Raw genomic sequence first — 14,944 nt, 5'->3', positions numbered from 1 at the left:
TCATTTTACATTTTATTGCAAACTAAAATGGTTATCGGAAAGCGAAGTATCTGGCTACGGTTATTCACAAAGGCATTGCGCATCATCTAGGACTTTACGAAATATAAAAAAAATGCCAAGAAGATTTTCGTATATGTTTTTTCGCATGAATTAGAAAAGTCGTGCGCCATTTACATTACTTCGGCGTAATATTTATAATGCGCCACATTTTTCCCCCGTCTACGAAATTGAAATTAAAATAGAACGAAACTGTGTACAATCTATCTCATCGAAGAAATAATACGGCGCGTAGAATGAACTTAATTTTACAACTGTAAATTCATCGCAACGCATCGAACATCGTTTCTCTTAATTCTACAGGTTCTTCGGTGCATTAAGCACTATTATCGTTTCCCTGACAACAGATACTCGTTCCTCTGCCGCGATTCTATGCTGTTCTACAAGAAAACAGGTCTCTCTTCCCGTGCGCTTAGCCGTGCACTTAACGTTAGGAACGCTGCCCGACATAGCACCGACACGTCCAATTATAAGTGCGAAATTCATTGTTCGAGGGTCCGAGCGAGCGCGTCCCGCAGCTCGTCCCACTCTCGTGCGCTTGAAAGATTGCCAACAGACGAGATACGGTTCGGTAGAATGTGCCGGTGAACTACTTAGAGCAGCAACAATCCCGAAGTCGAGACGCTCCCACGAGAAATCTCCGTGGATCGCCGTACGGCGAAAAGAGCGTTGGAAGAAAGTAACCGCGAAGGAGCGAAGGGGACATCGGCACGTCCCAGAAAACTGCAGAGAGAATAGTTTTGGTCGAACTCCCGGCAGCAAAAGCAGAACAATGTTTATACAGCACCATAGATACAGAAACGGCACAGCGGCGCAAGAAGAAAAATAAAAAGCAAAAAAAAAAAATTTTTTTTTTTCACGCTCATTGACGCGCTGAAAATGGCGCAAAGGAGGCGAGATAATGGTTGAAGCTTTCGCTAATTATTAAAAGACATGTGCGTGTTGCCGGTGACGTTCAAAGGAACGGTCAAGCCGCGGCGCGCCGTATGACGCTACTACTTGTTAGAAGATATACGCCGGCCATAAATTCGCGGAACGCGCTGTTTAATGTCGCGTCACGGATTAACAGTCGTAACTTGCTCTTCCTATTGTATTCAGTGGCTCGACTTGTCACTCGACTGTGCCTCGCGATGAGCAGTAAATGGGCCCCTATAGTGCTGTACATCGGTGGTAACGTACCGCAATCCGCTTGAACTGCGGAATAATCCCGGCGATTGCGAGCTAGAATTTGGCGTGTTCTTAATTTTCCCGTTGATGACCCCGACATTCGCACGTTTCTTCGTGCGGTATCCCGCTACGCGGTTTTTGCTCCTGTTCTCGTGACTCGTTACGTGAAATAGCCGCGTGACTAGATGCGGTCGCAGCTACCGGTAACGCTTGATCGCAAACTCGATTGCAAATTCGAGGAACGGCGTATTTCTCAAAAGAAAATCTCCGATGGCATCGAGACGCGTGCGGTGGAAGTCTGATAACGAAAGTTTGAAAGGACGCGAAAAGTTCACGATAGGTTAAACGAGGCGGGGCGAGGAAACGTGGGGGAAGAGTGATAGAAGACGCGATGGCGTTGCAGATGAAGAGTAAGCTAATCCGAGCTTATAATGTACAACGGCACTTCTACCTGGCGCTGCAACGCGCAATTATCATCACGCAGTCGACGTTCGTGGATGCAGCGTAGCATTTTCCGCGATCGCTCGTCGAGTGTGCGGATACGCACCTGGATGTAGGAAAATTATATAAAAAGACGGAGTCGGGAGGGAGAGAGAGAGAGAGAGAGAGAGAGAGAGAGAGAGAGAGAGAGAGAGAGAGAGAGAGAGAGAGAGAGAGAGAGAGAGAGAGAGAGAGAGAGAGAGAGAGAGAGAGAGAGAGAGAGAGAGAGAGAGAGAGAGAGAGAGAGAGAGAGAGAGAGAGAGAGAGAGAGAGAGAGAGAGAGAGAGAGAGAGAGAGAGAGAGAGAGAGAGAGAGAGAGAGAGAGAGAGAGAGAGAGAGAGAGAGAGAGAGAGAGAGAGAGAGAGAGAGAGAGAGAGAGAGAGAGAGAGAGAGAGAGAGAGAGAGAGAGAGAGAGAGAGAGAGAGAGAGAGAGAGAGAGAGAGAGAGAGAGAGAGAGAGAGAGAGAGAGAGAGAGAGAGAGAGAGAGAGAGAGAGAGGGACTGTTACCGTATGAAATTCATGGTTACTTGGATCATCGACAAGTGAAAAAGTCACAACACGCTGACGCGGTAATTGCGGCGGAAAGAGGGACCGGCGGAGTCGCGGAAAAAGGGCAAATTATTATTACCGCATAGTTAAGAAACTGGAGACGCGTAACGAATCGCGCGGTGCGGTTTTCAACGTTCTAAGATTTCGCGACGAAATAAGTAATATATGGATGGCGGGGAAACGTGTTGGAAGAGAAAACGCACGTCGGGCGAAGGCGATACACACGCGTGGTCGAGCCGTAAATAACTAAATAAAATTAATAAAGGTAAACGGCTTAGCCAAACAAGATGGATTTTGGTGTAAAGGCACCGTTGAAAGCGTGGAACACGAAGACGGCGAGTAAGTTATCCGCGCGTCGGTAGGTTGCGAGATGCCAGAAAAAGCGGTGGATAGAGACGGAGCGAAGGCACGGAACGGATAAAGCAGCCACCTCCCGCGTGGGCAGCGTACCTCGCTGTGAAAAGGTTTTAACGCCGGCGAGCACAAAGCAATCAATCATCCGGCAAAGTTGTTTAATCTCAGCAATAACTTGCGCCACGCCAACACCACGAGCGTATCGTGCTACGAGACCGGCGTAAGCAGCGACTTGTTACCGACGAGGGGGCCGACCTCACGCAAGAAAATTATAAGTTCGGAAAAGACACGCGGAAAATCTATTTCGGGATGCACGCGATTGTGATTCCGCTAACTCATATCGGATCTAAGCAAACGGCAAATCATACGACGGTGTGTCCGTCTCTCTTTTAACGACACGAAAACTGAGATAATAAAAGTCTTCTAGCTATATATCAAATTTTATTTTCCTGCTAGATTCCAGTTTTATTAATAAATTAATTATGCAATCTGTGCATCTTGTATAACGTTCGTGGACATTAATAGTAGCTAAATGTTTAGATTAGCGGATCGCCGAATCATCGTTACTACGGATTACGTTTCCTCGTATACAGCCGTTCTCCATTACGCCTCGGCAAGTTACGCCGGCGGAACGCCTATGCGATCGTTCGAATATCGCGTACCGGTAGCGCATCGACGCTTGGTCGCCCGCGCGCACTCGCACACACTCGCAACGGCACCAGCGGCATCAGCTCGAAGTAAGGGAAGGGGCCTGCCAATATGCCTAATTAAATTCATTCGCGCGAGCACGGAGCGTGATATACGCGCAATTATTCTGGTCTGCAGCAATCTCGCGGTAGTGCGCGATGCATCTGCCCGTAAACCACCTTTTTCCACCTGGGTATCCCCGCACGCTGGATTCGCATTTCGTCGTTGGCGCTGCTCTTTCCCCCCTTGTTCGGCCCCCCCTCTTCCCGTATGCCCCGCAATCATTTACCGTTGGACACACGCTCGGCCGGGGACCGCTCCGTTCCATTCAACGAGCATTATCGCGAAACCGCAAGGGTATTTTTCCGAGCTGCGCCAAGTACGCAGCTGCGTTGCGTGGTTCCGCACGGGCACATGCGTAATTACGCGCGGACCGACGTCGAACCACTCTCGAGCGCGCGTCGTCGAGATCCTCGTATATCCGACCGCTGACGTTGCGTGTACGCGAACACCGAGCAACTTACGGTCAGTATCGAAACGGACCGGAACATATCGGTTTGTTCGTTCGGAGCGAACCGACGAGAGAGCGAAAGAACGAATGAATACGAGAGAGAGAGAGAGAGAGAAAGAGAGAGAGAAGAGAATCTGACGCGTATACGCGGTTGGATAATCGTCTGAACGCCACGATCCGGTATTGCTTGGCCTTCGAGGTTAAATTGCGATCAAGGGCTTAACGGTGATTCCCAAGGTCGATCGAAGTACGTGACTGATTTCTACGATTTATTCGCGTTCGCAAGTTCGTCCGCCGTCCCGCACGTATTATCGATTCCGTCCGACGGATTCTGTCCACCTCGTGTGTTCCGTCGCGCGTGGAAGGACACCGGCGGACTTTGAGGTCGAATCCGGATCGTGCAGTCTCGTGCAGAAACCCTCAAATGGCTCGCTACTGCCTGCGCAACGAAATTGAAGCGGGGATTAACTTTACTGTCCGACGGGGAAAAGAGACTTTGCGGGGAACGGACGATATTGGCGACAGGGGGTATTTGCACCGATGGTTGCATTACTCGTCGACATTCGGTTTAACGAAGGATCTTTGAGGTTTTTCGTATTCTCGGGAAAATACGCGAATTGCAGATATGGAATTATTCTTTATTCATTTACGGCGATGCGTTATTACTGCGATAATGCGCTTCACGTTGCAATATTGCAATTTTATATCTTAATTTGGAATGAATGACCGAGACATTTAAAATAAAGCAATTGAATATCGGAATGCTTTGCGAATATTTTAATATTTCAAATCTAATTTTAATTGTGCAAGAAATGAAGTAATTCTTTGAATATTTAATAAAACTGAAAAAAAATGCTCATTTCTCATCGATTTATCGCAGTAAATGCATTAATATTAAAATATCATATTTTTTCGCGGCGTAATACGTATTCGCTTGAAAAAAAAAAAAAATACAGCAAATTTGCAAAGTATTTTTCTGGAGCACTTTTACTATCGCGCTTCTCACTTCGCAGTAATAACAAACCGCGGCAAAAACTTTGAGCACGGGGCTAGTCAGGTTCTTATACATACAAAATAAGATAATAGGTGGACCGTCCTTTCGAAGCATAGTTTCTTGCGACTTTTACTGCCATTAGAAAGCGAAAGCGTAACTGTCAGTCTGTCTACTACTACATTCCATAAGCTGGTGCTTATGAACACACTCAAAGATTATGTACGCGATCCATCATCGTTTGTTAGCGGCTATAAATCACGCCCGATATAGCCGGACCCCGTCGGTCAAGGTTTAGCAAATAGAGTCTTTTTTTTTTTTCCAACAAAACGCCAGAGTCACAGCGCCTTCACCGAACGCGATACATTCTAGGGATTATCGCTGACATTAACATCGATTTGCAGATTGGCGATCGGCCACCAGCAATTTTCCTTCAGCCCCCTCCGATAAAGCATCGCGCCGTTTAACGGAGGGAATTTATTTCACCGTGGCGTAATAGCGCTGGAAGCCCGTCGTATTTAAACGCGGCATCTCGCCGCGATGATCTCGTCCTTACCGCGACTGCGGATAGGGTGCTTAAGGGCAGAGAACCGCCGCGCAGAATTAACGGCATCGGCCGTTCGCATAATCCTGCGTTGCTAGCGTGGCAATTAGCCCGCGGAAAATACATGGTCGAACGAATATTCGTGAGTGTGCGATCGCACGGACGGGACGAGAAAACCGTAAACGCGAGGAGGACCGGTAGAAGGAAGAGGGCCTACACCCTCGACGCCGACGACACCGTTACCCGACGATGCTTGCCATTGTACGCGACCCACCGTACGGGACGCTCGTAACGAAACTCTCACACACGGCCGCACTTCACGCGCGTACGCTCATTCGTCGGCGCATACCACGGGTCACCATAAAACGCACACATATGCGACGCAAAGTGGCGGGCGCAAGGTCGGCGATCGGCGGTAACAGTAATCCTTGACTTTACGAGTGGTGCTTCGGGTACGAGTGCCAATGCGACGATGGTGTGCGCGTGAAAGGGAGAGAGAGAGAGAGGGAGAGAGCAGAAAGGATCGAATGCCTGTGTGAATCCTCTCTCCCGCGGTCATAGCGTCCGGCGCATACCGGGAGTCCACTCGTATCCGTTCACACTCATTAATCCCGCTGCCCTCGACCGCGTCGCGCGCACCGCGTCCACGCCATCCGCGATTGCCGCCGATAACGCGCGAGCGACCCGCATCCCGATGGTTATCGCCGAGTGTCATCGCGATCATTGCCATATATTCGCGACGCGTCACGAGCGGCGTGCAGTTCGCCGACCGAACGAGCACTCGGGGGGAGGGCAGCGCGGGCTCGGTGTCCCACTTTCGGAACGTGTTCACCGTATATCTCGTTAGACAGCCACCCACGTGGCCCGAAATAACCCGTTCTAGTGGGACGTCGCCGCTAGACGCTGCCGGCCGCTTGATGCAAAGCAGGAGGCGAGTGAAGCGGGAGACACGACGCGGCGGGGGAGTAACCGGTGAGAGGGAATAGAGTGAAGGGGGAGGGGGAGGGGGGGGGGGCGTGATGAGACGAGCACCGGAGGGAGAAGAGAAGGGCCCATCGTGGTAAGCGGCGAGCACATGCCTGTCTGATCCGACATAGCCGCTGAGTACAAGGTGGCATTGGGGATACAGCCGGTCTCTCGATCGCGGTCGCCCGATAGCCGCCACATGACAAGCCCAAGGGGTGTACGTAAACGGCTGAATCTACCTACCGACCGCTCAACTACGAACGATGCAAGGAGCCTCTTGTCCGCGCGTTGTGTCTGGCCGCATTCCCTCACACGCCGTCCCTTTCTCGATCCCGCTTTCTCCGTGTGTCTCTCTCTCTCTCTCTCTTCCCTTCCGAATATATACACAACGCGCGAATGTGTCTCTTCTCGCTGTACCTTCTCACTCACTCACTCACTCTCTCTCTCTCTCTCTCTCTCTCTCTCTCTCTCTCTCTCGCGCGCGTTTCAAGTTACGCTCTCGGCTCGGATTCGGTCGATAGCCTACATTCCACGCTCGCTTCGACAGCAACTACCAATTCGATGATAGCGTACACATAGAGTGCTGAGGACAGTTGAACAATCGTGGTTGCATCGGTAGTTGCACTCACCGGCTCGCACGATCGGTTTGTTCCGCGGATACGTCTCGCGAGACGACGAGCATGTAAAGTGGCATGGATCTCTTCCCTCGGCCTCCTTCGTAGAAAGACGACGCGGGCGCGGACGAGAATGAAATGGACGGGAATGGGCAACGATCGGGGGGACAACGTCGACCGTATGAGACGATATCGTCTCACCGACCGCCTGCTTGATTAGCGATTCGCCGCAACGCAAATGTCCCGACCGCGATGGGAAGACCGGTACTATCGTGACGTCGTAAATACGCCACGAATCATCGTGTCGTCGCTGCGCTGCACCACTGTCCTATTCCCTCCGGCGAATACTCGTTTCTTTTTGCTCCGTTGACTAGTATGTATTTTCTTGCCTTCTTCGCTAAGCCCGCTGCGGACCGGTATTCAAAATACATGGCTGATACGCGCGGAGCGATCGCAAGAATACAAACGTATTCACGACAATTGCGCAAATGTGCGCGTGCAATATTCTGTTAATGGTTTTTTGAATAATGAAGCACGATTAACAAATCAAGAATATGAATTTGCCAATTTTCATAGCTATTTTAATCGGCATACAGCTCGGTAATTGGCCCGAACAACTATCAAAGGAGTGAAATTATTCTTGTCAGAAAAGATGTTATTAATATCGCGAGATATTTCCATATCTCGCATTCGAGTGTGTTGGTGCGCGTTGCGAGTAATGAACATTAATATTCTGCCGACTAAGTAGCAGATTCTCACTCCCATCTTGTCGTCTCGCTATCGGGTTATGATGAATATACCATTCGCCATCACTATGCGTGGCGGGCGAATTAAGTAGCCAATATGCATGCTCGCGCGCCGCGCGGATCCATCGCGCGCACGGTCATGCGTTGAGAATGAACGAAGCAGGTTTTTCCCCGCGCGGAAATGCGAATTTCCGTGAATTAGATGCAAGTCATAACCATATATATATATATATATGATATATATATATACATGTATATATACCATATATATTGTATATATACACGCGCATTGGAAATCATGAATACAGATAGCATTAACGACAAGGTATCCCATTAGAAATCAGGCGCCAAGCTCGCCCGGCGTCCCGATCCTATTCACCCGATACGATCGTTCACCGCGGCCGGTCCCGCGTTATGGCATTTTCCTCTCTTTGTTTCTACCGGGTTGCAACTACCACACATGGGATATCGCGGCGATACGTATGAGTAACAAGAATTAATATCCCGCGGTCCGTAGGGGAGAGCGTTCACGTTTGCCTTGTCCGCGCACTCGACGTCGTCCCACAATAAATACATCTTCCCTCTTCTTATTCTACTTCCTTTCCTATCCCTCGCGCTCGCGAGCGATTCTCGCGGGTGTACTTTGCGTGAGGCGTGCGCGCACATACGCGCAGGGGTAACGACACTAAAGGAAATTTGTAATGAAACGTACAAGACATAATGGCGAATGGCGCAGGAGGCCGGGGGAAGCCACCGAAGCGATTTATCACGAACGCGATGTGATCGGGGCTCGCTTCTAGCGCTCGGACGTTAATAACGCCGGCTGCGAATCACGAGCTCTATTCGCCGCCACCTCCTCCTTTCTCCGCCGTGTCTACTCCGATGCATACCTAATAAAGCGACGGCCGCATCCGCTGACGCCGCGCACCGGCATCGCCTTTTCCGTACAACCGTATAAAAAGCGCACGACAGCGACAACAAAGACGGCGACGACGTGCCTCGATGATGGCGGGAAAAAGTGCGCAAGGTCGCACGACGTACATAATCGCGCAACGCGTTTGTTGATCTGGTATTCGAAAGGACTCGCGCGGCCGAAGCCACGGGAGACTCCACGGAAAAATAAAACGTGCTCGAACGCGCTCGCGGACTTTGAAGTCAGATGAGTGCTGGCAGTTATCGTTGGATTCGCGCGGAACAACCGGTTTGCTATTATTCCTTAAGAGGATAATTAGAGACGTAATTAAATTAAATGACATAAGAATTTAACGCTTTGGCTTTTTTATAAATTCAATGTTACATCCAATTTTTATTTAATTTTGCGAAAATTAAAAATTACTATTGTGTAATTGATTATCAATTTACAACAGCTACAGATGTATAACGCAGGATTTTTATTGTACTTGGCACCCGACTTGAATTCGAAAAAGAAAGGATATAAAGACGTAGTTTGAAAGCAGCTTTCAGGCGCGCGTCTCTCGACGCAAGGCCATCTACTCTGTCCGGTGCGATTTCTACGGTCAGCAGAAAACGCGATCGTTCCCGCGCGACGCGTTCTAATCGTATATTGTCCCGGAAAGAGCGGCTAGGTGTAGACCATCGTCTTTTCTCTCTCTCTCTCTCTCTCTCTCTCTCTCTCAAACGTACTTTCTTGAAGGTCAATTTGGAGGTAATAGAGTAGCTTTCTTCCCGGATGCACGTTTGGATGGACCAGAATGCGGCACGAACATGTCCCGCTGAAAAGTTCGTGCTCGGTATTCGTAGCAGCGGTCTCCGCGCCGCGCGTGGTACGTGTAGCGGCCGACCGAGTTAGTGGTGGTGTCGATGGCGGTCCGGAACTGTACGGACGGATGTATCCTGCCAGCGGGCTAGATAGCTCCGGCACGGCTGAGCTGGCTGGTAGATGAGAGGAAGAGTACGAGCGACGGGAGATACGGAACGGAGAGCGAAGGAACGAGAGAGAGAGAGGAAGAGAGCTAATGCCGAAGCCGATGGCTGGCGGAACGACGGCGGTATGTGTAACAATCCCGTGATTGCCGTACCACTGCCGGGTTCGACGTTCACCCGTCTCCTTCAGGATTCTCTTTTCCCTCTCTCTCTCTCTTCTTTGTCTCGTGTTGCCCGCACCTCGCGGCTCCGTGTCGATTTGTTGTCGTGGAGGAGACGAGAAGACGAGAGAGAAAGAGAGATACGGCTGGTTAGCGGAGGGTCCGGAAGTGGATAGAAAAGATCGGTGGCGATGTATATCGCGCGCGGTGGGATGAACGTTTGATGTAAAAGTACAAAAACCGACCGGCGTGTTTTACCGGGGCGCGGGAGCGCGATGGAACGCGAACGACGGAACGGAGCAAAGAACCGAAACGGACCGGCTCTTTGCCGCAGCTCGGCTGCGAGCACAGCCCAGGCAGCCTATCGAGCCCGAGTCTCGCTCAACGAGTTGGCAAACTGTTCCCGACGCTGCTCGCTGCGCGCTGCCGTGTTAGCTCTGACCCCCGCGATATAACTACTCGAAAAGAGGAAGCGAGGTATGACGGCCGGGGAAGAGAGAGAGGAAGAGAGAAAGATATGCAGCCGGAGCACTTGCATTTCCTGCCCTCTTGTAACTTTTATGATCCGCGTAAAGCAGCGATTTTCACTGGTTCCGCTCGCGTCGACCCGATCTCCCTTTTCTATCTTTTTCCCCGCCCTTTTGCACTTTCTTTCTTTTTAGCCGTTTCATTCTCTATTTTTTCGTCTTACGCTACACATGCGCTTAATTCATGCTTTTTCGACGGTGTAAATTGGCGTATAATTGTTCACTCCTACAATTTCTTCAACATTGTGTTGCGTAAAAAAAAAAAGTATTAACAAGTGCAAAGTAAATTAGTATCGTATAACTCACAGAGCTCGTTTTGTAAATTTTTATCGTGTAGCTTTCATTATTTATTATACAAATCAAACATGAATGTTATTCGCGAAAGCTCTAGCACGTCGAAGATTAAATCAATGTGTTCAACAAATTATTTAACAGAAACTCGCGATCTCTCATAAACTCTCTTGGAATCTCTTGGAGTATCAGGTATATACACACACTGAAAGCTACACGGTTCGGGTTATCCTAACTCTGCTCCGATTTCCTGTAGACTTTACGACTCCGCTCGGCTTCGCGTGCCGAGCAAGAAAAATGTCACGGAAACGATCGAGGCGCGTCACGCTCAGCTCGATACGAAGGTAGCCGTGAAATTGGGGATTTAAGCACGGAAAGCGTGATTCGCAATGTCGCCTCCTCCTCCGCTGTACAAGACTTTAATTGAGTCGGGCTTTTTATCATTCGCACAAAAGACTCGCTTATCCTGGTCGAGTTTTCAGCAAGAAAGGACGCGAAAATTAAGAAAGACATTACTGTGCTCATTAATAGCCTTTTACCTTGTTCCTTTTGATCAAAGCAATTTTATCGTCGCTAAACATAAAAAGTATATTTTCCTCGGCATCTTATTTTATCATAGTACGTTTGCAGTTAAATAACGAAGCAAGAAGAAGATATCATTTATATTTTCGTGTTCAGTTTGTCTCGCGTAAATATAATTTTTTTCCTTCGTTAGAGAGAATTAACTAACTAATATAATTGGCTATCGGCAATCTAAAGATTGCATTCATGGAATTTGTCCTATTAGTGTTTCGATTAAAGTTTTTATTCCTTTTATCACGCTAATAATGTATTTCTTAAATATTTGTTTAAAGTTTAAGCAAATACCGGTATAAACTTGATTTGATAAATACTTTTCCACTGTTAAGGAAATAAATTTAAGTTTTTCCATTATATTTTTATATTAAAATAATAATAAACTCATACTTTTCAATACAAAGGTAAAGCGCGCGCGTGAGAGGAAATTTTCATCGCGTCTACCCTGCCCATCTGTTGAACCGGAATAGAGTCGAGAGTCATTTTTAACGGACGTCTCCTCGCGCGCGGGAAAAGTAATAGTGTCATATTTGCGTAACAAGTGTCATACTAGAACTTTATCTCGCAAAGCCGACAGATGGGTCGACGTTTCGAGCTTATGCCGCAAGATGGAAAGGAATACATCCGGATATACGTCTAGTCTCACACACGTACACGGATACACATACCGTGTACGTTCCCTCCTGGCTTTCCGCGATGCTCCACACGTAATCCTCCCCGCACTCGCAAACTTACCTGTAACAAAAACAAAAAGCAATTCTTGTTAGAAATTCATTAAAAATAAACATTAAAAATAATTCGCAGGGGCGGGCATCGCGCGTGTGTGAAATCTCCGTGCATTGATTGCACTTTCGCGTAACTTACTAATATTTAACCGATCATGCTAGTCTTATTTTTAATCGGACAGGCGGGATTTTGCCGGCCAAACTCGATTATTATCGCAGCAAACCGATTAAGAAACTTTATTGCTCATGTCGGAAGGCGTGGTGCGAGCTAATTGCCGAAAATGCTTGATTCACCGCAGGCTGGCATAGTGCGGAACCCGATATTAACTTTAATTCACGGTTCCCATGCATGAATATACCACATTGTGCTGTCAATGATGATGTATGTCGATTACAACATGCGACAACGTCGTTATTACAGTACGTCCTTTCATCGTTGAGAACGGCTTTACCAGGTGCCAAACGCTGGCTAGGCGGAAAGATGACAATTAGCGTTGCTGTGTACCTCATCTCGCTTTAATAGTCGCTTGTGCCATCCCATGCGCGAACGGGAATAAAGACGCGAGAAGTGGGAAGTAAAAAGGAGCTGTGCAGTGGCGACGCGGTTTTCATGATTGCTCGAAAGGAGGCAATTTATTTCAGCTTTCAGCTTTCACCTCTTCCTCCTCTGTACGCAGCATAATGTACATAAACATTGTCGGTAAGTCGCGGCCGCCGCCATTAATTGAAGATGAAACGCTATCTTAACGAATTTAAAATCAAGAAGCAGCCATATGCGACTGCGTGCCAATTGTTAAACTTTTGTTGTCTGATGCAACACAAATGATCCTCGTATCTCTGCCTCTTGATTACACAAACAACGTACTATCACGTATTTATTGCGATATTATTATAAAACTGACAATATTAAAACGTTTCTGCGTATCGTGATTCCAATCGGTCACAAGCTATGACATTATGCTGCAGCGTGTTTAAAAATAAAATTCTCAGCGTAATCCGATTTAATACGATTTAATTTCAAGTTCTGATTGCGCTTCTTTCTTACATATTACTCATCGGAATGGGATTAAAATGATTGCACGGTTATCGAGAATATTAATTAATCCACCCAAGAGAGACACGCTATATATTGTTTAAGCATAGCACAAGACTTAAGTTTTAATCGTGAACGACCGTGCGACTATAATTCTGCAGCGCGCAGGTTCATTGTACAAAGTGTTTCTCAAATGCATGAAGTGTCATAAATTGTCTCATAGCGTGCGATTCGCGCGAATAGTTAATAAATCGAAATAATTATCTTCTGTTTAATGTTTCACGTTCTCTGAAGAATGTCTCGTTACTCATTCGCCGCTGTATCCGCGTTCCTCAGCATCACGAAAATTCTCACGGCCTTCACGCGGGGAGGTGCCTTATGTCTTATACGCCTATGCATATTGTGGACGGCAATAGACACCGCAACAGGGGGGCCTTTCGTTGCGGAGAGTGACGAGAAATATGTGGGCATAGTTCATTGAGTATATTAGCATAGTTATGCTATTTCTTTTCGCGGCACTTCTATACGGACGGTACAATGCAACAAAGTAGCACTGTAAAATCGACTCCATCCGTAACGCCTGCTCTTTTTGTACACACGACGATATTTCTGTATCTTCAGAAGCTAGTTTCCATCACAATACCGCGACGGGAGAATCTTATTTACCGAGTTTCGAGGGACGAGTGAATTTTTTTCGCGCTCCTCATTCAATTGTAAATTAAATTAAGATCGATAATAATTCCTTCTAAAGTTACATTTGCGGCCTGATTTTCTGAACAGGTAAAATATAGAAAGAGCTCATGTTCGCGTAGCGTTATGATTGAGCAGATTCTATAAAGTGAAAAACTTCCTGCAGATTTCATAAGATAAAGAATAAAAGTTCGGGATTATGTAAATGGTTTCTACGCCAGTCAACCTGGGAATTGTGCACTCTGCGCGCGGAAACTTGGATCGATTACATTAATATGCATTTGCCATATATCATCAACCCGCTTGGCATCATTTAAATATGTAGCGTAATTTTGCGATGCTGTTGAACGAGATGAAACTCTGTTTACCATCGCGCTATAACCGCAAATTGGAAATGCGCTATTGTGGACACGGCTGAATTTTTAAATAGATGCAAAAGAAGTAACTTGTAATGCATTTAATGTTAAAAAAAAAAAAAAAACTTTGATAACCTAGCAAATCGAAAATCAAAAGAATTCCGCGAGCCTCTTCGAAACACGGAAGAAGATGAAAAGACCGAACTGATATAAGTGGAATTCCAGGATGCATCTATCTTCCGCATCTTTGTTTTTCTGAGCGTTCTTTGCGCTCGCTTCATTTAGCCGACTAAAGATAGATGAAGTCGAAGGGACCGAATCAACCGCGAGTAATACGATCTACCGTGGCAGAAAAACCGACACGTCGTCTCGTAATTCTTCCGGGATGGCGGAGAGGGGGAGGGGGGGGGAGGGAGGAAGGGGGGCAACGGCCACTCTAGCCTAATATTGATTTCGCATCGTGTCTCGTCGCCTCTGCGATCTGTCCTCTGCAGAAGCGTGGCGAACGGAAGCTGCATGACTCGCAACGGGGACGCGAGCGTGCATGCATGCGCTGCATGCGACGCGACGTGATGTGCGGCGCGTCAAAGGGGCACCGCGATTTCCCTATGCAAATCGTCTAGGGGGCACCAGTCCGCTAAAATAACCGTCGGGAATAATGCCGTAGATTGGGAGGACGAGTTAGGAGCGCTCGGGCGCGCGCGCGTTACGAGAAATGGACAATATATCGTCGGGCCGACCATTACGGAGGACCATTAAATAGTCGACACGCCGAGATAACGAGCATTAACCACACAACTGCCACATTAGGTACGTACTCTCTGCATACGTTCGGAAGGCGCGACGCGCCTATAAGCCGGCGCGTCGCAACTGACCAGCAGCGTTTCCGTTCCCCTTTCCGCCTCCCACGGGAATACTTTACTCGTCCATTCTTCTCGCGGCGTCTCCCTCGTAATCGCGCGTTCGAATCAAGTATTTATTCCGGACTGGCCGAATGTAAAATCTATCTTCCAAATGGTCCCAGCACTTTTTCGA

At 47.8% G+C, this 14,944-nt stretch overlaps 2 protein-coding genes across 8 annotated transcripts in view; one reads left to right on the top strand and one right to left on the bottom strand.

The window, feature by feature from the left end:
• Window positions 1–14,944, bottom strand: part of LOC105677049 (autophagy-related protein 16-1) — a 260,615-nt gene that overhangs the window by 65,675 nt on the left and 179,996 nt on the right. For 2 of the 5 annotated variants that reach the window (XM_067357544.1, XM_067357548.1), the window contains one exon: window positions 11,108–11,840. The exons of 1 other annotated variant lie outside the window; for it this stretch is intronic. In XM_067357544.1, the coding sequence (XP_067213645.1) occupies window positions 11,748–11,840 (93 nt within the window). In that variant the 3' untranslated portion in view covers window positions 11,108–11,747. Of the gene's footprint in view, window positions 1–11,089; window positions 11,841–14,944 lie in introns of those variants that run through there. 2 more of the 5 variants (XM_067357542.1, XM_067357549.1) reach the window with 2 other exon arrangements.
• LOC105677048 (uncharacterized) overlaps window positions 1–14,944 on the top strand; it is a 278,448-nt gene that overhangs the window by 232,685 nt on the left and 30,819 nt on the right. The gene's annotated exons all lie outside the window — the stretch shown is intronic.

This window comes from Linepithema humile, chromosome 6 (assembly GCF_040581485.1).
Source record: "Linepithema humile isolate Giens D197 chromosome 6, Lhum_UNIL_v1.0, whole genome shotgun sequence".
Classification (NCBI taxonomy): domain Eukaryota; kingdom Metazoa; phylum Arthropoda; class Insecta; order Hymenoptera; family Formicidae; genus Linepithema; species Linepithema humile.
Note: the sequence above shows the minus strand (reverse complement) of the source record. Positions and strands in the feature narration are given on the sequence as shown.